General features: G+C 45.0%; 1 protein-coding gene across 4 annotated transcripts in view; it reads left to right on the top strand.

The window, feature by feature from the left end:
• NAPEPLD (N-acyl phosphatidylethanolamine phospholipase D) overlaps positions 1 to 25,108 on the top strand; it is a 75,675-nt gene extending 50,567 nt beyond the window's left edge. For all 4 annotated transcript variants that reach the window (XM_087861159.1, XM_045793415.2, XM_045793416.2 and 1 more), the window contains exons 3-5: positions 17,274 to 17,920; positions 20,584 to 20,698; positions 24,739 to 25,108. In XM_087861159.1, coding sequence (XP_087717285.1) covers positions 17,274 to 17,920; positions 20,584 to 20,698; positions 24,739 to 24,867 — 891 coding nt within the window. In that variant the 3' untranslated portion in view covers positions 24,868 to 25,108. The remainder of the gene's footprint in view (positions 1 to 17,273; positions 17,921 to 20,583; positions 20,699 to 24,738) is intronic.
• The last annotated feature ends 347 nt before the right edge of the window (positions 25,109 to 25,455 follow it).

The following is a 25,455-nucleotide window of genomic DNA, read 5'->3' as shown; positions in this document are numbered from 1 at the left end:
TCACTCCAGATGTACGCTGGTTCTGACTGAGGCCTCCTTCTGGTGTGGTTGGATGGGGTGGGTCTGCAGGGGAACATCTGTGTGGGGCAAGCCTGCTGGCAAGGTAGAGGGAGGGTGTCAGAACTGGTTCTCACAAGTGTCTGGCTAGCTAGGCTGAATGAAGGCAAGAAAAATGGCACCCAGCAGCACCTCTGTTCCCAGAGAAAGCTCCTGCAGATCCTTGCCTGTCTGGCACACATCCTAAAATTAGTCAATAAATCTCCTTCTGGTATACCTCAGGCACTTTTCAAACTGCTGCTTCCGTGGTGTGTTGGGTGGCATGATCCAGGGTACTGGCCCTTTAGAAGTAGGGACTCTGTTTCCCATCTCTCTCTGGCTCTCTTGGAGTTAAGCTCTGCTGATTTGCAAAGCTCTTGGAGCTAAGCCCCTGATTTTCAAGGCCAGACATGGGGACTTCTCTTTCTGCAGGTTCCCAGGGCTGGGGGTGCCTGATTTGAAGCTTGACCCCCACTTCTCAAGGAGTGCCTTCCTGCCCGTGATCTCCCTTTTGTGGGTTGCTGTCATGCCAGGACTTTGGTTCCCGCCTGGCTCTTCCTCTCCTGCCCTTCTTGATATGGCCTTTTCTTTACGTCTTTTGCTGTGGAAGATCTGCTCTGCCAGACTCAGCCAGTCTCCCACTGTTTTCCGAGGGCGTTGCATTGTGGGTAGTTGCTGCCTTTGTGTGTTTATGGGAGGAGGTGATCCTCGGATCCTTTTATTCTGCCGTCTTCTTTAGCTTTTTTTTTTTTTTTTTTTTTTTTTTTTTTAGTAGAAAATGTCAAAGGAGGGGCACCTGGGTGGCTCAGTCGGTTAAGCATCTGACTGTTGATTTCATTTCAGGTCATGATCTTGGGGTTGTGAGATCGAGCCCCACGTGAGGCTCTGTAGTGAACGTGGAGTCTGCTTGAGATTCTCTCTCCTTCTCCCTCTGCCCCTCCCTGCACCTCCCTCCCCCTGCACCCTCTCCAAAAAAAAAAAAAAAAAAAAGTCAAAGGGGGTCTCAGTACATACTAGTTAAATTCAGCTTCATGTAACAGGAGGGAGAGAAGACACCTTTGCCCTATTCCAGTTTATATTTTATTTCTGTTTTCTTAGATGTTTCCCCCTTGTTTAGTTAAAGCTAAGAACTAGATCAAATGCCTGTTGACTTGTTATTTGCATATGTAACTGTAACTCCATATTTAATCCCTTTAAATTGCCCAAATTATTAACTTTTACCAACTCCTAAATATGATAGAGTTCTGCATTTTCTAGGAAAAAAAAAAAGAAAACCATGTAAAGAACACCTGCTTCAGATCATTGGGTCAATTCAGAATTTAATCAGATTTCTGGAAATTGTTTTTGTTAGACGCTGGGGGCTAAAGTTGAATAAAAGTTTATTTTCTTTTTTTGGAAGGAAACAGGATAATCTATACATAGGATTGTAATTACTGTTATGCAATTTATATTATTATAGTATAGTTTATTGATTTAGGTTTATATATATGAAAATATTTTGGAAGGAAGATAAAGTACAAAAGAACAGGTCTAAGTAAAATGAAAGTTGGTCACTAGCAAAGCTAAACAATGTAGTTGGCTGATCAGAAAACCATTTCTTTACTTGGCCCGTTTCTGATACTTGCCTTTTCTGGGTCTCGTAGCAGCGTGCCCGCCAGTTCACAGGCTTCACACGATTCAGATGCCACCATTGCTTTGAGCTGTTGGAATCAGCCTGGGGACTTTGGTCGATGTTGCTGATCACTGTCACCGGTAGTCGGGAAAAGAGACGATTGGAGAATTTCAAAGGAGGAGGGAGGCAGAACATCCTGAGGCTCATTAGTTGGAGGCTGTCCTTACCAGTCACTACTATCGATGTGAGTGGGGGACAGAGCAGAGTGTGAGAGAGACACAGAATTGGGGCAGCGCGTCGTGGACTGGTAGGAAAGGTGGGACGGCAGGAGTCCAGGACCCAGGCTCGGGCAACTCACTGAGGACGTGGCTTTATCTCTATCGCAATCTCTAACGGCACTTGTCCCTCAAGTTAGGTTAAGACAGTTTAGGTCACCAGGATTTGAGGTTTTGAGGTTTTGAGGTTCGCATGACACATGACAGTACTTTGAAAATCTAATGTGCTCTTCAGATGTAGAATATGAAAGAATAGAGTGGTGCCCCTTGAAAAAGTGAAAAACAATTATATCTTTGCTAGAGTATGCTAACAGGTTGCTTTTTTATCTTTATAAAAAAATACACGTACACAGTTTTTTAAGAAGTCATAGTGCTGAAAGGTTCATCAGACAAATACCAAATCCCCGTCCTCTAACCAGCCCCTGTCACCAGTCCCGTTCTCTGGAGGCAACAGCTTGCAGACCTCTGAGTGGTTGCCTTGGGAGCTTACCTTCATCTTCATTTCTTTTAATTTGATTGCAGGAAGGACATTTAACATGAGATCTACCCTTTGGAATTTTTTTTTAAACTTTTTAAAAATTTAAATTCAATTAATTAACATGCATTATTGGTTTCACAGGTGGAGGTCGGTGTAATACTCCGTGCTCATCACATCACGTGCCCTCCTTAATGTCCACACCGTCTGGAATTTTAAGTGTGACTGTAGGCATGGTGTGTCACGTGGCTCTAGGGCGTCCTCATCCCACTTGACTGGAACCTAGGCCTGGTGCTAGAAACTGCCCACTTCCCTAGTGCCCAGCCCCTGGCAACCATCATTCCGCTTTTTTTTTTTTTTTTTTAAGATTTTATTTATTTATTCGACAGAGATAGAGACAGCCAGCGAGAGAGGGAGCACAAGCAGGGGGAGAGGGAGAGGAAGAAGCAGGCTCATAGCGGAGGAGCCCGATGTGGGGCTCGATCCCGTAACGCCAGGATCACGCCCTGAGCCGAAGGCAGACGCTTAACCGCTGTGCCACCCAGGCGCCCCTCCACTTTTTGATTCTATGAATTTCACTGTTTGGATCCCAGCACGAACCATGTGGTGTTTCTGTGTTCCTTCATGCTCGCCGTCAGCGTTAGCTCCGCGCCGCTCCCCACCTCTCCCGCGTGGGTCTGCTCGACCTCCCCCTTCGCTGCCTGCTCTGCTCTGCGTCTGTCCCTGTTTTTTGCTGACAACCAAGCACCGTACCGGGGCCATGTCTCCTTATATGCTTTCCCCCCTGAGCTTAGCGGTACCTCCGTTTTCACCTGCTTAGGAACTTCGTATGTATTTGGACTAATCATCCCTGTCCCCTCCCCCCCACCCCCCATGGCTTTCCTGAGGAGACACTCTAAGCTGGTCTCTCAGCACCGGGTTCTTTCTGGGCCGACAGCCCCCTGTTTCCCTGCACACTTCCGTTCTGGAGTCTCCCTTCACCACCACGCTGGGCCCCTTGGCTTCCGCAGTGCTGGTCTGTGTCCCGCACCCCACTTGTTCCTCTTTCTTGCCTGTGTTCTCGTTTTGGTGGCGCATACTCCTTTTTTTTTTTTTTTTTTTAAAGATTTTATTTATTTATTTGACAGAGAGACAGCCAGCGAGAGAGGGAACACAAGCAGGGAGAGTGGGAGAGGAAGAAGCAGGCTCATAGCAGAGGAGCCTGATGTGGGGCTCGATCTCATAACGCCAGGATCACGCCCTGAGCCGAAGGCAGACGCTTAACCGCTGTGCCACCCAGGCACCCCTATGGTGGCGCATACTCCTAATCAGCTTCCTGAGGGACGGGTACTTGGAAAGTCAGTGTTTTGAGAACTTGCTTTCTGAAATGTCTTTATTATTATTACTTTTTTTGCCATTTTTTTTTTTTATTGTAGTTGCCCCGCAATGTTACGTTTCAGGTGTGCAACACTGTGATTTGACAACTTCTGTGTTATGCTGTGCTCCCCACAAGTGTAGCTCCCATCGGTCCCCGTACGGTGCTCTTACCGTACCACGTCCCACTGGCCATCTTCCCTACACTGCACCGTTTAGTCCTGTGACCTACTCGTTCCGTAGCTGGAAGCCTGTACCTCCCTCTCCCCTGCACCCCCCACTCCCCTGCACCCATTTTGCTCATCCTCCCAACCCCCTCCCTTCTGGCAACCATCAGTTTGTTCTCTGTATTTATGGGTCTGTTTCTCCTTTTTGTTTATTCTTTTCCTTATATGTAGAATCTAAAAAAAAAACAACACGTGATATTTGTCTTTCTGTGTCTGACTTATTTCCCTTCGCATAATACTCTCTAGGTCCATCCCTGTTGTCATAAATGGCAAGATCTCATTCCTTTTTAAGGCTGATTATTAGTCCATTGTGTATATACTATGTTTTCTTTATCCATTCATTTATCAGTGAACACTTGGGTTGCTTCCATATCTTGGCTGTTATAAATAAAGCTGCAGTGAACATAGGGGTGCATTTATCTTTTCACATTCGTGTTTTCATTTTCTTGTAAATACTCAATAGAGGAATTACTGGATTGTATGATATTTCTGTTTTTCATTTTTTAAACACCCTCCATACTGTTTTCCACAGTGGCTGCCCTAATTTCCATTGCCATCAACAGTGTACGAGGGTTCTCTTTTTTCCACATCGTTGCCAGCGTTTGTCTTTTTCATTATAACCATCCTGACAGGTGTAAGGTGATATCTTGTAGTTTGATTTGCATTTCCCTGGTCATTATGTTGAGCGTCTTTTCATGCTGGCATCTGTATGTCTTTGGAAAAACATCTGTTCAGGCCCTCTGCTCATTTAATTGGATTTTTTTTTTCTTGGTGTTGAGTTGTATAAGTACTTTATATAAATTTTGGGTATTAACCCTTTATCAGATGTATCGTTTGCAAATATCTTTTCTTTCCCATTCAATAGGTTGCCTTTTCATTTTGTTTGTGGTTTCCTTCACTGTGTAAAAGCTTTTTATTTTGGATTAGTCCCAATAGTTTATTTTTGCTTTTCTTTCCCCTGAGGAGACACATCTAGAAAAATGTTGCTAAGGCAGATGTCCAAGAGATGACTACCTGTGTTTTCTTCTAGGAGTTCTGTGGGCTTCAGGTCTCATATTTAGATCTTTAATCCATTTTGAATTTATTTTTGTGTATGGTATAAGAAAGTGGCCCAGTTTCATTTTTTTGCATGTAGCTGTCCAGTTTCCCCAACACCGTTTGTTGAAGAGACTTTCTTTCCCACATTTTGTATTCCTGCCTCCTTTGTCACAGGCTAATGGACTGTGTAAATGTGGGTTTATTTCTGGGCTCTGTATTCTGTTCTGTTGATCTGTGTGTCTGTGTTGGTGCCAGTACCACACTGTTTTGATTACTACAGCTTTGCAGTCTACCTTGAAATCTGGGACTGTGATACGAGCTTTGTCCTTCTTTCTCAAGATTGCCTTGGCTACTTGGGGTCTTTTGTGGTCCCATATAAATTCTAGGATTATTTTAGTTTTGTGAAAAATATTGGTATTTTGATAGGGATTGCATTGATGGTTTGGGTAGTACGGAAATTTCAACATTAGTTCTGAGTCATGAGCGTGGAATATGTTTCCATTTGTATCATCTTCAGTTTCTTTCATCAGTGTTTTATAATTTTCAATTTATTCCTAGGTTTTTTAAGTCTCTTTGATGCAACTGTAAATGGAATTGTTTTCTTTTCTTTTTTTTTTTTTTTTAAAGATTTTATTTATTTGACAGAGATAGAGACAGCCAGCGAGAGAGGGAACACAAGCAGGGGGAGCGGAAGAGGAAGAAGCAGGCTCATAGTGGAGGAGCCTGATGTGGGGCTCGATCCCATAACGCCGGGATCACGCCCTGAGCCGAAGGCAGATGCCTAACCGCTGTGCCACCCAGGCGCCCCATGGAATTGTTTTCTTAATTTCTCTATTTTGTTATTAATATAGAAACAACAGGTTTCTGCATATCAATTTTGTATCCTGTAACTTTACTGAATTCATTCATTAGTTGTAATAGTTTTTTGATGGCGTCTTTACGGTTTTCCATATATAGTATCATGTCATCTGCAAATAGTGAAAGTTTTACTTCTTACCAATTTGAATGCCTTTTCTTTTTCTTCTCTGGTTGCTGTTGTGAGGACTTCTAGCACTGTGTTGAATAAAAGTGGTAAGAGTGGACATCTTTGCCTTGTTCCTGATCTTAGAGTAAAAGCTCTCAGTTTTTCGCCATTGAGTGTGATGTTAGCTGTGGGTTCATCATATTTGGCCCTATAATGGTGTTGATGTGTTCCATCTAAACCCAGTTTGTTGAGACTTTTTATCATGATTGGATGTTGAATTTTATCAAATGCTTTTTCTACATCTATTGAAATGATCATTTGATTTTCATCCTTCATTGTGTTGATGCGGTATATCACGTTGATTGAGGATATTGAACCATCCTTGCATCCCAGGTATAAATCCCACTTGATTATGGTGAATAATCTTTTTAATGTATTGTTGAATGTGTTTTGCTAAAATTTTGTTGAGGATTTTTATGTTTATTTTCATCAGGAATATTGGCCTGTAGTTTTCTTTTTTTGTGGTATCTTTTGTTTTGGTATCAGGGAAATGCTGGCCTCATAAAACAGTTTTGGAAACTTTTCTTCCTCTTCTATTTTTGCAGTAGTGTGAGTAAAATTAGGGTGCCCGGGTGGCTCAGTCAGTTAAGTGGCCGCGTTTGGCTTAAGTCATGATCCCGGGGTCCTGGAATCTAGCCCTGCATTGGGCTGTTTGCTCACTCAGCGGCGAGTCTGCTTCTCCTTCTCCCTCTGTGATCGCTCTCACTTTTTTTTTTTTCTCTCAAATAAATAAAATCTTTAAAAGAAATAGATGTTAACTCTTTCTTAAATGTTTGGTAGAATTCATGTGTGAAGCCGTATGGTCCTGGACTTCTGTTTGTTGGGAGTTTTTTGATTACCGATTCAATTGTGTTACCTGTAATTGGTCTGTTCAGATTTTCTATTGCTTTCTGATTAAGTTTTAGATTATATGTTTCTAGGAATTTGTCCATTTCTTCTAGGTTGTCCAGTTTATCAGCATATTATTCTTTGTAGTAGTCTCTTCATAATCCTTTTATTTACATGTTGTTACTTCTCCTCTTTTGTGTCTCATTTGTGTTCTCTTTGTCTTAACAATTCTGGCTGAAGGTTTGTCAATTTTGTTTTCAAAGGACCACCTCTTGGTTTTCATTATCTTTTTTATTTTTTTGTCTCTATTTAATTTATTTACATTCTGATCTTTATTATTTCCTCCCCTCTACTAACTTGGGTTTTGTTTGGTCTTTTCTAGTTCCTCTGGGTGTAAGGTTAGATTGTTTGAGATTCTTCTTGTTTCTTGAGATAGTCCTGTATTGCCATAAATGTCCTTATTAAAACTATTTCCTTTGTGTCCCAAAGATTTTGGACTGTTATTTTCATTTTCATTTGTCACCATGTATTTAATATTTAAGTTCCTCTTCGAGTTCTTCGTGGACCCATAGGCTGTTCAGTAGAATGTTCTTTAGCCTCCGTGTGTTTGTGTTTTATCCAGTATTTGTTTTCCTGGTTTGATTTCCAGTTACATATTGTCATGATTGGAAAAGATGCATAATAGCATTTCTGTCTTCTTAAATGTTTTGAGACTCGTTTTTGTGACCTAAGGTGACCTGTCCTGAAGAATGTTCTGTGTACACTCGAGAAGAATGTATATTGTTTTGGGATGGAATGTTCTGTATGTATATCTCTTTACATCTATCCAGTCTAATGTGCCATTCAGAGACACCGTTTCCTTATTGATTTTCCTCTGGATCGTCTATTTATTCATGTAAATGGTACGTGAAAGTCCCGTACTATTATGGTATTACTGTCAATTTCTCTCATATGTCTGTTAATATTTGTTTTATGTAGTTGCCTCCAGTGTTGGGTGCACAGGGATCTATGAGTGGTATATCCTCTTGTTGGATTGACTTCTTAATTATTAAGTAATGTGGTTGTTACAATCTTTCTTTTAAATTCTGTTTTGTCTGATATAAATATTGCTACTCCTTTTTTCCCCCCACATCCATTTGTATCAAAAGTCTTTTCCCAACGTTTCACTTTCAGTCTGTTACTGTCTAGGTCTGAAGTGAGTCTCTAGTAGGCAGCATATAGGTGGGTCTTGTTTTTTTTTTATCTGTTCTGTCACCCTGTCTTTTGATTGGGACATTTAGACCATTTACTTTTAAAGCAATTATTGCTTGGTGTATGTACTTATTGCCATTTTGTTCATTGTTTTCTGGTTGTTTTTGTAGTTCGTTTCTTCTCCTCATGTTCTTGTGCCTAGTTATTTTCTGTAGTGTGATGCATGCCTTTCTTTCTCATGTTTTGTATCAGTTTTGGGTTTGTGGTTGACCGGAGGATCACCTATAGCATCCTAAGCATGGAGTGGTCTCTATTAAGTGGTGGTCGCTTCAGTTAGACCACACTCTACAAGAACTTCCTTTTCACCCCCTCCAGTGTTTTATGTTTACGTCGTCCTGTTTTACATCTTCTTATTCATAGTTTTCTTACATCTAATTATGGCCTTTTCTTTTCCACTTAAAGAAGTCCTTTTAGCACTTAGTGGTGATGGACTACTTTAACTCTTCATCTCTCTTTACATTCTAACTGATAACCGTGCTGGATAGAGTATTTTGGGTTGTGGGTTTTCTCCTTTTCGCTCTGAATATGTCATGCCACTCCCTCTGACCTGCACAGTTTTTGCTGTGAAATCAGCTGGTAGCCTTATGAGGTTTTTCTTTTCTGTAAATTTTCACTTTTGTCTTGCTGTTTTAAAAATTCTTCTCTAAACTTTGACATTTTAATCATGTGTTGTGGTCCTCCTTGGGCTTATTTCTTTTGGAATTCTCTGTGCTTCCTGAACTTGGATGTCTATTTTCTTCCCCAGGTTAAGGAGGTTTTCAGCCTTTCCTTCTTTAAATAAGTTCTCTGCCCCTTGTTCTCTCTTCTCCTTCTGGAACCCCTAGTAGGTGAATGTTTATTTGCCTGATGTCCAAGTGACAACCTCATTAACCTATCCTCATTTTTAAAAAATTCTTTTTTCTTTTGCTTTTCAGCTTGGATCTTTCCATTACCTTGTCTTCCAGGTTATTGATCCATTGTTCTACATCTGCTAATCTGCTCTTGATTTCCTCTGGTGTGTTTTTCATTTCATTTATTGTATTCTTTAGCTTGGAATGATTTTGGTTTTACATTTTCTGTTCGGTGAAGTTCTCGTTGAGTTCTTCCACTCTTCTCCCTAGTTCAGTGAACATCTTTACCATCATTATTCAAAGTCTTTCTCACGCATATTGCTTATCTGTTTCATTCAGATCTTTTTCTGAAGTTTTATCTGAACATACATTTCATTCCCGTGTCTCACCATTTTGCTTGACTTTCTGTGTTTGTATCTAGGAATTAGGCAGAATAGCTACTTCTAAATTTGAAGGAATGGTATTTATATGGTTGTTCTCTGTGTAGACTATGTGTCTGGTGACTTTGGCTGGCTGGGGAGATGTGACTGGCATGGGCTGGGGGTCCTGGGGCACTCTGTGCTGGGGCTGCCCTGGTGAGATGAGATGGCTGGAGTGGTGCCAGGGCTCTTGGCACAGAAGGTTCCTCGGCAGGATAGCTGAAGCTGAAATGGGTGCAAGCTGGGGGGATCCCAGGGTTCTCTGCACAGAGGGCATCCTGGCAGGACAGCTGAAACTGAAGTGGGTGCAGGCTGAAGTGTCTAGGGTGCTTGGTGCTGGGGGTCCCCTCGTAGGGCTACTAGCTCCAAAGCTGGGGTGTCTCAGGGTGCTCTGCACAAGGAGTGCCTTGGTGGGCTGGCCGAAACCGAGGAGGGATGGGATGGGGTTGTTGGGTGCTCTGTGCAGGGTGCGCTACCTGGAACGAAGATGGGCATGGACCAGGGGTTTCTGGGGAGCTCTGTGCAGGGGGGCATATTGGTGGGGCAGCTGGACTCGAAGCAGGCATAATCCAGGAGGACCGGGAGTGCTCGATGCTAGGAGTGGTCTCTCAAGCCGTCCAGAGCCAAAGCTGCGTGGGTTTGGCGTTTCCACGGTTTGGCACTGGGCTGCAGCGGTAGTGAGCGAGCCCTTACAGGTGTGTGGCAGTGCAGGTTGCACTGGGGCCGCATTGGTGCCACAGCTGGGGCTGGCAGGGGACGGGGCCCAGGGCGCACTGAGGCGGTCGGCTGGCTTGGGAGCCCAGACCCTGCTCCCGTCCACGCTGTTAAGGGGGAACACAAACTGTGGTGCTGGGCAGCCCCTCTGTCCCAGGGAGAGTTCCAGCAGCTCTCCTGCCGTTTGACAGGTTCTAGGGCTGGCTCCTCTGTATTCTAGTTGCTCTTTTAAACTATTTTTTTCTTTTTCCCTGTGCCCCAGGGCATCTGGGGCTGGCGTGAGCTAGGGACCTGGTGCTGACCAAGGCAGTCAGCTGGCTGCAGTGCCCAGAAGCTGTTCCCATCTGTGCTGTCAAGGTGGAGGGTGAACGTAAACCAGGCTGCTTGTAACCCCTTGCACCCCAGGCATTCAGGAGTTCTGCCACCGTTTGGCTGGGGTAGTTAAGGACTGGCTCCTCTAAATTCTAGTTGTCCGTTTATTTATTTATTTGTTTATTTATTTGATTTATCTGAGAGAGAGAGAGGGGGAGAGAGAGAGAAGCACACAAGCGCTGGGGAGCAGAGGGAGAGGGAGAAGCAGACTCCCCGCTGAATGGGCAGCCCGATTTGGGGCTTGATCCCAGGACCCTGAGATCATGACCTGAGCCGAAGGCAGACGCTTAACCAACTGAGCCACCCAGCCACGCTCTAGTTGTCCTTCTAAACATCAGGTTTTCTTCTGTGCCCCAGGGTGGTCAGATGTGCCCCCGTCCCTCAGGACCATCCCTCCCCACTGCAGTTCACGGTGTCCGGGGTGGGAGTTCCCTTCATGACCGTGTCTCCCTCTCTCTTGCTGTCCTCGGTGTGGTCTGTCATCTATTGTGCAGAAGCTGTTGGGTCCGCTCTCAGTTCTTCTTTAGGAGGAATTGCTCTAGAAATAGACGTAGATTTGGTGCGGCCCCAGAGGAGTAAGTTTGGGGTCTTCCTACAGTCATCCTGGATCGGAACCTCGTTTCTATTTCTCATTCTTACTGGTAGTGTGGTTATAGAACTGTTGTTTGGAAACGTTTTCTCTCAGAATTTCAAAGTATTACCTTCATGACCTTCTTTTTGATATTGTTGTGGAGAAGTTCAGTGCTGTTCTTGATCCTTCGTGTGACCTGTATTTCCTCTGTAGAACCTTTGAGGATCCTCTCTTTTCTGAAATTTCCCCCATGATGTGTTTTATTTATTGGTCATGCTCGATGCTTGGTGGGCCCCTTTAGATGTGGAAAATCTGTTTCCTCCAGTTCTAGGAAATTTTCTCGAGTATTCGAAAATTTCCTTTCCTCATCCTTTCAGTTTCTAAAACAACTGCCAGTTATATTTCGGATCACCTGGATTGGTCCTCTGTAATTTTCAGTTTTTCCTGTATTTCATTGTTTTTTCTTTTTTTACATTCTGACAAGATTTCCTCAATCTATTTGTTTCATTTTTATTTTAGAATTTTAAGATTTTATTTATCTATTTGAGAGAGAGCACGAGCAGGGGAAGGGGCAGAGGGAGCGGGACATGCAGACTCCCCACTGAGCAGGGAAGTCTAACGCAGGCCTCGATCTCAGGACCCTGAGATCATGACCTGAGCCGAAGGTGGATGCTTAACTGACTGAGCCACCCACGTGCCCCCGTTTGCTTCATTTTTCAATATTTCAGTATGTGTCTCAGAGTTTTAAGGGGTAGATGAAAAAGTCACAATATGAAATTCTTTTAAAAAAGATGAAAGGGGTGCCGGGTGGCTCAGTTGGTTAAGTGTCCGACTCTTGATTTCGGCTCAGGTCATGATCTCAGGGTCGGGCTCTGTGCTGTGTGTGGAGCCTGCTTAAGATTCTCTCTCCTCCTCCCCCTCCCTGCTCACACTCTCTCTCTCTCTCATTCTCTTAGTATGAATACCGTATGATCTTAACCATGTCTAGAAGTAGGGCTGTGACGAAAGACAGCATAATGTTAACAGTGGCTATAATCTCTGCAGACTGATGTGATGGATGGCCACTCTTTATATTTTCCTGTATTTTGCAAATATTTTATGAAGGGTATTTTCTTTTATAATCAAGGAAAAGTTTAAAAATATTAAGCCATTTTGATGGATCTGGTACTCCTAATACAGGTAGCATGGCAAAAATATAAAACATTAGCATTAATAATTGCACTGGAGGTATTTTGGTAACAGCTCAGTCTCTATTCAGTGTTAACATGGTATCGTCAAAATAAATTTGAAAAATAGTCTTTATTTAAATCTGAGTTGCAAAGTATAGCTATGAGTGTCCTTGGTAAAAACATACTTTCAGTTGGAAGAAAAGGTTTCACTCAAGTCTTTATTATTATTTTTTAAAGATTTTTATTTATTTGACAGAGAGCACACAGCAGGGGGAGCAGCAAGCAGAGGGAGAGGCAGGCTCGCCGATCAGGGAGCCCAATGAGGGGCTCAGTCCCAGGATCCCAGAATCATGACCCGAACCAAAGGCAGACACTTAATGACTGAGTCACCCAGGCGCCCCTTAACTCAAGTCTTGAAAGGTGATTTTTTTTTTAAACATGATTTTATCAGATTTGCATCAAGTCTTTCTCTTCTGTCTCCTGCATACACATACTCTTAAAAATAATAAGTGTATTAATAGGAACATGGGTTTCATTGTTTTAATGTTAATGAATGAAATTTGTGCCATGGGGAAAATGATGGTTTAATGAAAAGATAGGGTCTTTAGAGCCAGGAAGCCCTCGATTCCACTGATGGAGCACGCATTTGCTGTGTGACTCGGGCCAGTTTCTTAGTGACCCCTTGCCCTTGGTCTGGGTATCTGTAAAATGGTGGTGACATCTGCTTCACAGTGTAAGATGACAGAACCCACTTCCAGCATCTGGCAAAGAATAGTTGCTGAATGAACGTTAGGATTTTTCCCTTTCTCTAAGAAAAGTAAACATTGACTAGTGTCCCGGTTAATTATGGGCCCAGGGATTTTCCCATTTGCAGCTTTAAAAGAGGAAGGCCAGCCAAGGAAAGTCCTGATCTAGTAAAGAAAATGTCAAGGGAGGGCTTGGTTTCTTCAAATAAACAGGAATTTCTCTATCCCCAATCTATGTGCTTTTTAAAAATTTTATTTTTTTTAAAGATTTTATTTTTTAAAGTAATCTCTTTACCCAACATGGGGCTTGAACTTAGGACCCCAAGATCGAGTCGTGAACTCCACTGAAGGAGCCGGCCAGGTGCCCCTCTACATGCCCTTTCAGACTCTGGTGATGCAGATCAAAAGGACAAAGTTATTTTGCTTTTTTTGGAATCTCGGTTGTAGATTCTGTTTCTTTGAGTTTTATGGGATAGTGGTGCTAGCGATCAGATTCTTTTAAAATGAGGTGCTCTTTTGTGATGGGCTTAGAAACAACACGGCATGCAGAAGGAAGCATGAAGGGGTGAGTGCTTAGTTCAGATCTCTTGTCAGTACTTGGCCTTTTTTAAAAATAGTTTTGTTGAGCTATAATCCACATACTCTAGGTTGACCTGTTTTAAGTGTGCAGTTCAGTGGTTTTCAGTACACTCAGAGTTGTGCATCCGTTCCCACGTCTGATACATTTGTATTACCCCCCCCCCCCCCCCAGGAAACCCCACGTCCTCGTCATCAGCCCCCAGTTCCCTTCCCTCCTGCAGCCCCTGGAAATCACTAGTCTATCTTCTGTCTCTGCGGACTTGCCCCTTGTGGACATTTCATATAAAAAGGATCCTACAGTCTGTGGTCTGTGGTGACTGGCTTCTTGGCTTTACCTGTTAATCCCTTGATTGGAGAGCAGGCGGAGGCTGCCAGAGGCGCTCTGCTGTGGGTTTTGTTAGCTCCCAGTAGTGTGCAGGTAATGCGAGATCGTGAACTTCGAGTGACTTTTCAACTTAGAGCAAAAAAAGTGCAGCCATTTTCAGGGAATTTTGTTACAGATATTTTGATGCACTGTTTGAACATGATGGTGCTTACGATTTTTTAAATGGTTTTAAGAACATAGTCCAAGCTCCACATGTTCAAAAAAACATAATTTGATGAGTTTTGACTTATTCATATACCCATGAAATGATCACCACCATCAGGATAAGGTCCATTTGCTGTCCTCCAAAAGTTTCCTCGTATCCTTGTTGATCCATCTCTTATTGTCCCCTGTCAGGTCCTTGGGGCTGTTACTTGTTTTTTGGAAAAACATGTATTAAATGAGATAATGAGGCAGTGGTAGGAGGCAGTATGTGTGAAGGGCAGCTGGGTGACCTCGTGTGCGCCATCACTGTTCTCTCCTCTGGAGATGGACGTAGTTACTAGGAGCTGCCTGCAGTGTGACGGGTGGTACCAGATTAAACATTATTTAATTCCTCCCCTCTCTCGTCCTTCATTGTTGAAAAAGGTACCATGCGACATCTGTTACTGTTCAGTAAACCTAACTACCAACTTTGAGAACTGATTTGGAAAATTCACACTCGTTCCATCCAGCAAGTTTTACCGAGCACGTGATTGTTCTCGCTGCCCCATGCACGGGCGCTGTGGCTGATTCCAAGTCGAGTGAGACAGGAGATGACATCCTGCGTACGTTCAGCCAGGGTTTGGGCACAACATGCACAGGTGGTGCGTGAACAGAGGGGCGTGGAAGTCGAGCGGTTGGAGTGATTGTCCCTGTCTGTGGAGACTCTGTGTTGGCCCCGTGAAGGGTACGTAGTTAGCTTAAGGTCTCCCAGGGATTAGAGAGAAGGCATTTTAGCCTGAGAAGTGGGATCAGTACTGTGCAGGGCTCTCAAGCGGCCCCCGTGTAGGCGGGACCCGGTCTGCAGGCGTGGGGTGAAACACAGCTGGAAGGGAAGATTCGGGGGGTCCAGCGGCGGGCTTCCTCCCGGGCCGAGGCGGGGAGTCGGGTTTTGTCCATCAGTAGAGTCTGTAAAGATGTTCCGGTGAGGGAGGGACTTCCAGTGTAAGCAGACTGTTGTCGAGGTGGCTCTTGTGTATGGATTGAGTTTGACAGCCGAGCATCAGGGAAGACTTGAACGTGTGGATAGCACCTAGGATCTTAACTAGATTAGTGACTATGAGAAAGGAAACTGGTAAAAAACGTCCAGTGGGTGCCTGACTGGTTGCTGGGGCTGTGGTTTCTTTCCCGTCTGGAATACTTAGAGAGTGCGGCGTGCTAGCCGCCCCGGATACGGTCCCCACAGCAGTGAAGCGTAGGTACAATTGTACTAATTTTGCAGATGAGGAAACTAAGGAGTAGAGTGGCTAAGAGGCGTCTCTGTCGTCCTCCACCTCTGCTGCTCCTGCTCCCCCTCCGTTGCGGCCCTTCTCCCAGTCACGCCATCTGTGACCCCTTGGCTCTCTTCCACCGGCATCTCCCCACGGTCCCTCTCTGGCCTGTCTCACTGTTGTCTCCGTCGTTCGGTCTTCGTCTGTCACGGCAGCTGTTGTGACACATTCAGGTCATCATTTGCACTCTAAAAGTGTCTTTGCTAAACCTAAATTGGGGTGTCTTTTTTTTTTTTTTTGATTCGAGTGTACACACACGAGTGGGGGAGGGGCAGAGGGAGAGAATCTCAAGCAGGCTCCCCGCTGAGCACTGAGCCAGATGCTGGGCTTGATCTCACAACCCTGAGATCATGACCTGAGCCGAAATCGAGTTCGATGCTTAACCAGCTAAGCCACCCAGGCACCGCCTTCCCCTTTTTAAGATGCCTCCTGTCTCTGGGCGGACTATGGCATTCAAGGCTCTGTGTTCTGAACCTTCATAGATTGTCCCCTGCCCCCAAGTGCCACGCTCCTGTTTGGCTCTGTGCCTTTGCTTGGGCATCTTCTCCACCTGGGATGACCTCCTTCCTTGCCTCCGCATCGTGAACTTCTCATCCGTTCCGCAGCAGCTCACACAGCTTACTGTGTCCACGATGCCTTTGGTGGCTGGGCTCTTCGTTCCTTCTCACTGGGCTGTAGCGTGTCTTGTATTTGCCTTGATTATCCAGTACCAGCCTCTTTTCAGAACTGATGTGCAGCAACTTAGAAAAATAGATGCAGGAGTAAAAAATCAGATTGATGAACACGGTAGAGCAGAGGAACTCTTAGGGTAGAGAAGCAAAGCCAGGATTAAAGGTAGTGGAGAAATGTGTGCTGTCGGGTCCCGCAGCGCAGGAAGGAGCTTTACCCCAGCTTCCTGGGCCCAGCACAGAGCGAAGCGTAAACTGGTAAGTTTTCCCAGGGGCAGTCACACGAATAAAGCCAGTTGCTCTGGAGAAGAGCTTTTCCTGTTCCTGAGGCTTGAGAGAAATGTTTCTGGGGTGGGTGAGAAGCTGGGGAAGGAGGAGGAATACCAAGTCCTCAACACGTCCGTCCCGCACACGGCCGGCCAGCTTCACGAAGCATCTCCCTACCTCGACACAGCGGTAGAGCCTAACGCCAAAGCGCAATTCAGAAAACGATTTTATGAGAGCCGCGACTGTGACCCAAAAACAGAGCCACTTCTCGTTCTCACTTAATCCAAGGAGAAAATGTAGACTAACGAAAGGAATTAATACTTCTGTTGTGTTGTTATTAGCGTTTTTACATCAGTTTACCCCCCAAAGCAATCGCCTTCTCATAGCCTGGGGCCACGTTTTGCCGTGGCTTGTTCGGTGGTGGAAAGGCTTAGGGTGAGGAATGAGGAGAGCCCGTTGTGCTGGCGGGGGGCAGGGGTCGCCCGGGGATCAGCACTGAGCTCCACTTTGAGCTGTGTGTGCTCAGAAAGTCAGGTTCATATCTGAGATACAAGATCTGCCAAGAAATGGCTGTAAGGTTTCTTGACTAGGGGCTGACCTGCTTCTGAGACCGTTTTTTGCAGCAAATGCACCAGCCACGTGCAGGAAGGACGATGGCAGGGTGACCGGCTTGGCCAATTCTTCTAGCACTTACAAGAGGAGAGCTTTTCAAAAGGTTAATAAATTCAGCAGTGCTCAAAGTGGCCAATTTAACTTTCCCTTTGTCTACTGCATTTGGGACTAAGACCTTGTACTGTCATGATTGTGGAGTCAGATTCAGAAAGAAGTATGCATTTTTGAGAGAAAAGCAAAAATAGCACATTTACTGAATGAGGTCAGTTCTCCCCAGATAGGCCTTTCTCTGTATTTTATGTCAAAATATGTTCTGACACACCTTTTCCCCCCTCCAACGGCTGCTTTTCTTCCTCTCTTTCAATGCATAGGAACTTGATAAAGAGCTCCCGGTGCTGAAGCCGTATTTTATCGATGACCCTGAGGAGGCTGGAGTGAGGGAGGCCGGGCTGAGGGTCACGTGGCTGGGACACGCCACGGTGATGGTGGAGATGGACGAGCTCATATTCCTCACCGACCCCGTCTTCAGCTCTCGCGCTTCACCGTCGCAGCACGTGGGTCCAAAGCGGTTCCGTCGTCCCCCGTGCACCGTGAGCGAACTGCCCCCGATAGACGCTGTCCTTATCAGCCACAACCACTACGACCACCTGGACTACAATTCCGTCATCGCTCTGAATGAGCGATTCGGTCAGGAGTTGAGATGGTTCGTGCCTCTCGGTCTCCTTGACTGGATGCAGAAGTGTGGCTGTGAGAACGTGATCGAGCTGGACTGGTGGGAGGAGAACTGTGTCCCTGGACATGATAAGGTCACCTTTGTCTTTACCCCTTCCCAGCACTGGTGTAAAAGGACTCTCATGGACGACAACAAGGTTCTGTGGGGCAGCTGGTCTGTCTTGGGGCCCTGGAGTCGGTTCTTTTTCGCAGGAGACACTGGCTATTGTCCGGCTTTCGAAGAGATTGGAAAAAGGTTTGGACCTTTTGACCTTGCAGCTATTCCCATCGGAGCGTATGCACCAAGGTGTGTAGACTTCCCGAGAAGGCAGCCCTGCTCGTAATAAGGGGCCTGAACTCTAAAGGAGTTCCCAGTTGGTGATAATTTGGGATATCCTTTGTGATTTTAATGGTGGACTTTTGTTATTGGGGGTGGTGAGTCAGATTCCATTACATTTCTCGTAAAGTATTTCAGTCCGTCATATCCATGAAATAATGACTCCGAATCAGAGATTATATCACCAAGAAAGCTGGGCCAGGGTTTAAAGAATTGCCACAACCTAGCTACAAGTTCAAGTACCGTCTGACTCAGGCTAAACCGATCAGCCAGTAAGCAAAGCCAACTCTTGTTCTTCACGTGGGGGACCCACTGCATAACCACCTTTCACTCCGTGTCTGGCGAGCCCCCGTCCCCAGTCCTGTAGCTCCCCTGTGTTGGGCAGAGAACAAGCAAGGAATCCTAGCAGTGAGTCCCTTGCACTGGTCTCGTGTCAGCACTATGTTCCTGGTGTTCACGCCTCGCCCACAGTCAGCGGTTCAAGGTCACACTGGCACTGGAGACCCAGGAGACCCGGCCCTGCCTGTGCTTTCCTTCCCATCGCCTGTCTAAGGAAAAGAGAAGTGATTTCAGAGAATTCAGTTTGAGTTCTGCTAACTCTGGGTGACAGGTACCAGTTAAAATAAACACTAATAGTAAAAAAAAAAAAAAGTTTTATTTCCTAAAGTACATGCACAGATACAGAATTGTATGTAGGATGGCATTTAATTTCAGCAATCCTACAAGCAGGAAAAACACTAAGTCAAAAATGAATTGAGCAAATCTGATCATTAGTTTCTGATGTTGTTATATTAACTTTTAAAGTTCACTAAAACCATACACTGTCTTTATTAATGCTTATTTCTCCCTTTTTTTTCCTTCTTTAAGGGGCTAGATACTTCTACCTTATTTTTAAAAATCATTATGAATCAGAAGTCTTTGAACTTCACTTTTCCACTTAGTTCTAATGAAATCTCTCAAAAAAAACATCAGCCAACCTGTTTACAAATCAGTTTCATACAGTATTGATCTTTACTTAATGTCTGTTCTTAATATATTAGAATACCTTATTTGTAATTATGAAAATGTTTCCTGCATAAAGATCCTGTGTACGTGATGGTATAACGTGTACGGATTAACGACACAAAATCCCTCACAGAATTCCCTTTCTGCTTGCATGGCAGCTGTCTTGCTCCTCAGCTGGGAGAAGGCCAGGAGCACAGTATCGCTCTGAGAGAATTAGACTGTGGCAGCCTCTGCTGTGTAATCCATTTCTCTGGTCAGTACTAACAGTTTTGGAAATAAGGTTATCAACAGAAATTCAGAGTGTTTGTGCTCTGAGTACTGCAGAGTACTCTGGAAGTGTACGATGATTACACCCACACAGCTTTCAGTAGTATCCCTGTGGGGGATCTCCGGTCACCAGATATTCTGTCCAAGCTGGTTTGGAAGTTTCGTTTATGCATTTTGTTGTTCTTGTTGTTTTTTGTTTTGTTTTTTTGTTTTTTAGTAAGCTCTATACCCGACGTGGGGCTTGAACTCCTGTCCCCAAGAGAGTTGCGTGTTCCACTGACTGAGCCAGCCAAGCGCCCCAGGATGTTAAGTTTTTATTGTAACTTTCACACCAAAATAAAAATTTTACATTTACTTCAGATAGACTTGAAGGTGGAAAGGAGTACGTCCATCCCTCTGATTGGCTGTAGGAGTTTAAAAAAAAAAATCAATAGAAACACCAAAAACTATTTGCATCTTGCCCTGGATTCCGAGTGTCGGGAGACAGAACAGTGCTTCTCTAATCCGCTGTTGAGTAGAACACAGTGGCTTTGTTTCTAGGCTCCCGGGGGCCCGGCAGCTCCTACCAGTCAATAACCTTGTAGCCGTTGCAGACGCAGGAACGTTTCCCTGATGTGTTCTGTGAACCGCAGAAGTACCTGTGTTGAGTCCAGGTCCACGAGCCTGGGCGGCAGCAGAGCTCTGAGTAGCAGACCTGAGCTCCGCACCCCCAGCATCGGGTCGAGCTGGAGTGCACACGCAGGCCCCCGCCTGAGCCCTGCTCCGTAGGCATTGGGCGGCCTTGCACTGTTTGCACACTCTCTCCCTACCGTAGTCCCCCTCAGGTACCCTCCCTCTTGCTAAATCCTACACCTCACTATTCGGTTGTGTGGTGTTTAAATAAAATCCTTGAAGAGCAATTTTTTTTTTTTTTTGGCTCCCAGTCTTTAAATATCCTACACTAATTTTTGTTTGCTTTTTGCTTTAGCAAGTTAAAAAAAAAAAAAATGGTTTCAGTAAGTTATTCAGGTTCTCCTGAATCGTGCTTTTGGCTTCTAGTTCCCGACCCGTTAGTTTCTTTGATTCATACCAAGATTGCAAAGTATCTACTTTTTAAAGTAAGAGTAAGACCTTCAGAATAAATGGTCAGTAAAATCAAACACTCAGGAAACAACTTCTTGCCAAGGGGAGCTTTGCTCGAGACTCAGCTGTTCTGGAGCAGTTTGCATAAGATTTTTGCAGCAGAAAAGTGGACTCAAAAAAGAGATGGTTTTGCCTGTCCTACTCCTGTGCAGAACCTTTAGAGGTTGATTAAATGAAGCAGTAATTAGAATATAGTGTGTGTTTCAAAGACCAGAACTAATAAATTGCTGTTTTATCAGGTGGTTTATGAAATACCAGCATGTGGACCCAGAAGAAGCTGTAAGGATTCACATTGACGTCCAGACAAAGAAATCAGTGGCAATTCACTGGGGAACTTTCGCCTTAGCCAATGAGGTGAGTTTGATCATGACAAACATCACTCTGCTTATGTGCTTGACCGGAGAGGATGCCAGCATCAGCAGCCCCTGCGGTGTGCGCAGAGGCCGGACTGGAATCAGGCCTGCATAGCCTCACATGCATTAGGGGATCGATCACATTAGTAAAACGGTATTTATATACAGTGAAAAAAACCCTCATTACATGCTGTGCTTTTGGCTTATTTCTGTAAGTGAAGCATGCATTTATAGAACCAAATGTGTGTGGTCTTAGAAAATGGAAAAAATGAGCCATCATGTCTTCCCCTCAAGGGGCTTTTGTTCGAGCAGAAGATGTAAGGGGTGTCCATAACTCTAAAACGGGTGGAAAGAAGTGCTTCACTGTGGGACAAAGTGGTCTCACGAGTCACGGACTGTTACTGATTTGGAGGGATCAGGAAGGGAGGGCTTCCTGGAAGAGGGGACATCTGAACTTCGCTGTGAGAATGCATTTCAAGAGGAGGAAGGGGGCAGAGCACAGGATCGGAGGCAGCAAGCAAAAGGGGAATAGTGAGGAATTAGTTCAGCCAGAGTATGGATGGGACTCGGAGGGCAATGGCAGACCTGAGGCTGGACAGCCTGGAACTTTTTAGGAATATGTTCATCCAGTGAATAGTGACTGAGTGCTGTGTGCCAGGTTTGGGATAAGTGGTGGTTTTATTCCTAGACGAACACAGAAGAGCTGATTTATTTCGGTAAGGTAGGTGAATCCTAGAACTCTATTAACCAGGGTTCTGGAATCAAGGAGAGGGACAGCAAAAAAACCCCACTTTCTCCTTTTCTGGATCCGGGTCCTACCCTAACAAGATTTAGAAATGGATGGTTGAACTTGGCATCTTCTGCTTTGCTGTGTGTGGCCTCTTCCACACCCCAGGGCTGCGCTGTGGGAACCGTGTTTTCAGGCTGTTCCAGGCACTCCCTCTGCGCTGTTGCTGGCCTGCCCTCTCCCTAAGTTGTAGCCTGTTCACAGCTACCTAGGACACTGCCTGCCCATCCCCTCCTGTCCCGTCCCAATTCCCACCCCCCTGAACCACGCTATGGGGGGGGGTGGGGGAGTGGGGGATGGAGTGAATGAATGAATGACCCCGGGGCAGGGGGATCAATGAGAGGGAAGTACGTGTGTCCGTGAGGGGAAGTGGGGTACCGGTATCCTGAGGCGTACCGTGCCACTCGGTGGCAGTTTCTCTCTCCGTGTATGTAGCTCGTGTATGTAGGTTCCACGTATGCAGATCTAGGGACACGTGTGTATGTTCCGTGTGTGACCTACACAGAGACTTAGATGAAGTCCTGCTATTTCACTAAGCCTGTTCGGAGAAGAATCGAGGATGACTCCTAGATTTTTAACTTAAGAGCATGACTATCTTCCCAGTTACTTTCCTGCAATGGGGAAGATGAGAGGATCGAAACCTCCACATTCAGGAGTTACTGTGTGATCCAGTCTCCCAAGAATTTTTCCTGTTACGAATCTAACCTCCACCTTTATTTCTTAGTGAAACCTGTAACAACTCAGTAAGTCTTAGCAAATTAAAATGTGCTCATGCTTTGACATTAGATGCATAAACGGGACCTCTAGGAGTTTGTTAAATTATAAAGACGACAGAATTTTTGGATATTTACCCTGTGAGTAAACACTTTGAAGTGATTTGCACGAAGGCAGCTCTAACAGCTACTTCCGGTAATACAAGCGGACTGAGGATGGCCTGAGCCTGCAACACTTACAAATTGTATATATAGCAACATCTACTTTATCTCAGCAATTATGAGTTTCCTGTATGATGTATTTAAGCACTAAAACTTAGTTTCCACCAAAACTGGTGAGTTTTTGATTTCCGGCATCACAGAGGATAGGGTTACCTTTTGAAGAGACTAGGGTCTTCATTCTGAGTATCTCCCGTGGGAGTAGACTGTAGAACAGCGACGCTTTGGACGGGAACTGCAGAGCTGTCTGGGCTGGTTGCCTAGCCCTTAACGGAGCCAGAGTGCTGGGCGCTTCCTCTGCGCCGTCACTCTTAGCGCTCATCCGCTGTCTTGCTGGATCCGTACTTGCTGTTTGGCTGTGGGGCATTCTGACCTCCCTTGTGGGACTGAGGTGTCTGCACAGTCAGACTGCTACCAGTCACTCAGGAGGCTTTCTGGCCGCCTTCTAGGGCTACCTTCTCGATGGCTGAAGCAGCCAACAACTGACCTATGAAGAAACTCAGATACGCAACATCGAAACCCACACTAAATTAGAGCCTATTACTAAAGTGACTGATGAGCAAAGAAACAGTGTAGGGTGATTGTGTAAGTGTGGTGTTGGCCAAGACTTGTAGGGCACTGGGGTGTGTGTCTGTGGGGGGTGAGACTTAACAAGCAAATTATTTTTCAGTGGGAAAGAATTTCATTTTCAAATCTCTTATCCTAACATAATTTTGCAAGGCGACAATTTTGACTTAGGTTGTTAAAGTTACACTTTCTTGGGGATATATTAGCAAGTTCCTATATGATCCAGAAGCTAGCGATGGAGGTGAAAGGATCTGTGTGGCCAGTAGCTCTTAGCCAGCCTGTGTGTCTTACTCCCTTTGTGGTCACCATCCCCTAAGCAGTGAGTGCCCTTTGACCCCGCCTGTGGGCCTCTTCTCTAGTGGGTCACTCCCTTGATTGGGGCTCTCTTCAGTCTTCTGGCCAGCGGTCCACTCTACCTTTCACTCCCAAGTTTCCCCCATAATCCATGTTTTTACATCCGGCTGCCTGCTCGACATCTCCACTTGGATGTCCACTGGGTACCAAAGACTTGCATTCTGATCTTCCCTCCAACTTGTTGCTTTTATATCTCAGAAAATGGTTCTAGCTACTCAGGTCAAAACCTGACTTCTCTCTCTCCTGTCCCCCACCCTGTTTACCCTGCATGCAGTCAGTCAGCTCAAACTTCAGAATATGTAAGTCATCTCTGCTCCCAACATGGGGCTTTAACCCATGGCCCAAAGATCGAGAGAGTCACACACTCTACGAACTGAGCCAGCCAGGCGCACCCCCAGAATATTTCACATTTGGACTACTTTTCACTACTTGGACTGTTTCCACTCTGCCCCTTCCTGTCTGTTCTCAACACTCTGAAGGGCAATGACCTTTATGCCCCGACTCCATCTGACTCCTGTCCGCCTGGTGCTATCCTCTCCCAGGTCTTGGCTAAAACGCTGCCTTGTCATAGACGATCTCTTAGCCTGTGGTATTTAAAATGAAACCTCCATCTACCACACTTATCACCCCTCCCCCTTTTTCTCTCCACATCGTGTTAACAACTCTGATAACATCATCTTATCCATTTCTTATCACTCCCATATTGTTCTCTTAGTAGCAGTGCGCTGGCTACTCCAGACGGGCGCTGCGGGGACAGCTGCTGCCTGATGGGCAGAGGCAGACCCATCATGTCGATGGGCTCAGAGATGGATTTTTATTTGTGCTTTATACTTCTGCACTTCACGGCTTTTCTGAGAAAAGAAGAACCAGGAAACAAAGGGAAATGAAGAAGTTCTACTTGTCTTAGCTCTGTTCTCCGCGTCCTCCTCAGACTGTAGTGTTGATACTTGGCTGGTGGTTCGAGGGTAAATTTCTATGAGCCAGAAATCTTTTCTCCAGCATTTGCTGACACATACACACTCTTAGAACCTAAGCTGCTACATTCTTCGAAGATCTTGGTAACATCTCATTCTGTAATACTGACTTTGGTACTGATTCCATTTAGATGGGAATTTCACGTGGTGAAACTGATCAGGTTTCACGCAGTCTAGTGATGTTTGGTCTAAGTTGGCACCACATTTGACAGTCGTGATAGCTGGAGAGGTAAGTAGGGTATTTCTGTTGGCTTAATTAATGACTCTATTAGAAGCTGTGATTGACTCATTTGCTAATGCTTGAATGAAAAGGACGTTAAGTTGGCATATGTTGGTTATTTTAGTTTCAACTCTTAACTCGAAATACCCTCCAAATACATGCATGGTTAATCCTTTTCCATTTTCCCCCCCGTCTGCCCTTTGCCAGCATTACTTGGAGCCCCCAGTGAAGCTGAGTGAGGCTCTAGGAAGACACGGACTTAAGACCGAAGATTTTTTTGTCTTGAAGCATGGAGAATCTAGATACCTCAATACTGATGACGAAAACTCTGAATAAATGTGAGCACAGGAGCTGTTGGCGACAAAGGCATCCTCGAAGCTAGGAAAGGCCGAGAAACTCAGGAGTACGAGGATTTTTTATATTTGGAAACAACTTCTACAAGTGAGGGTTTTGTTTTGCGTGTTAACTTGCTTGCTGTTGCGCCTGCCAGCTCGTGCGGGGAAACCGGAGTTCAGAGGTGGGTCATTTACAGAAAGAACTGGCGAGGGGGAATTAAAATCCTGTCTCAGTGGCATAAGCATTGCAATGAAATTTTTTTTAGTGGTAGAATTTGGAGGTTATGAAAATTAAGGTCTCATTTCTGTTCTTCTGGTTAAGGGCCTCCTACAAGTGAGACTGTTTCAGAGCCCTGCACATATAAACCTGTTTCTTATATTCACTTTAGAGGACGTGAGGACACGGCCACCCACATGCTTAGAGCACCTCTCCTTGCTCTGTCAGGATTAGCTTATATGCCAAATGTTATTTTTTTAAGCAGAGAAACATAGGAGGTTGGGCGAAGTTCCCATTTTTAAAGACTTAGTTTTTTTAAAGACTTAGTTTCTTAAAAGAGGAAGAGTATTTTCTGTTTTACGTCTGCAATCC

Source organism: Ursus americanus, chromosome 3, assembly GCF_024610735.1.
Source record: "Ursus americanus isolate L20-20 chromosome 3, mUrsAme1.1.p, whole genome shotgun sequence".
Taxonomy (NCBI): domain Eukaryota; kingdom Metazoa; phylum Chordata; class Mammalia; order Carnivora; family Ursidae; genus Ursus; species Ursus americanus.
Note: the sequence above shows the minus strand (reverse complement) of the source record. Positions and strands in the feature narration are given on the sequence as shown.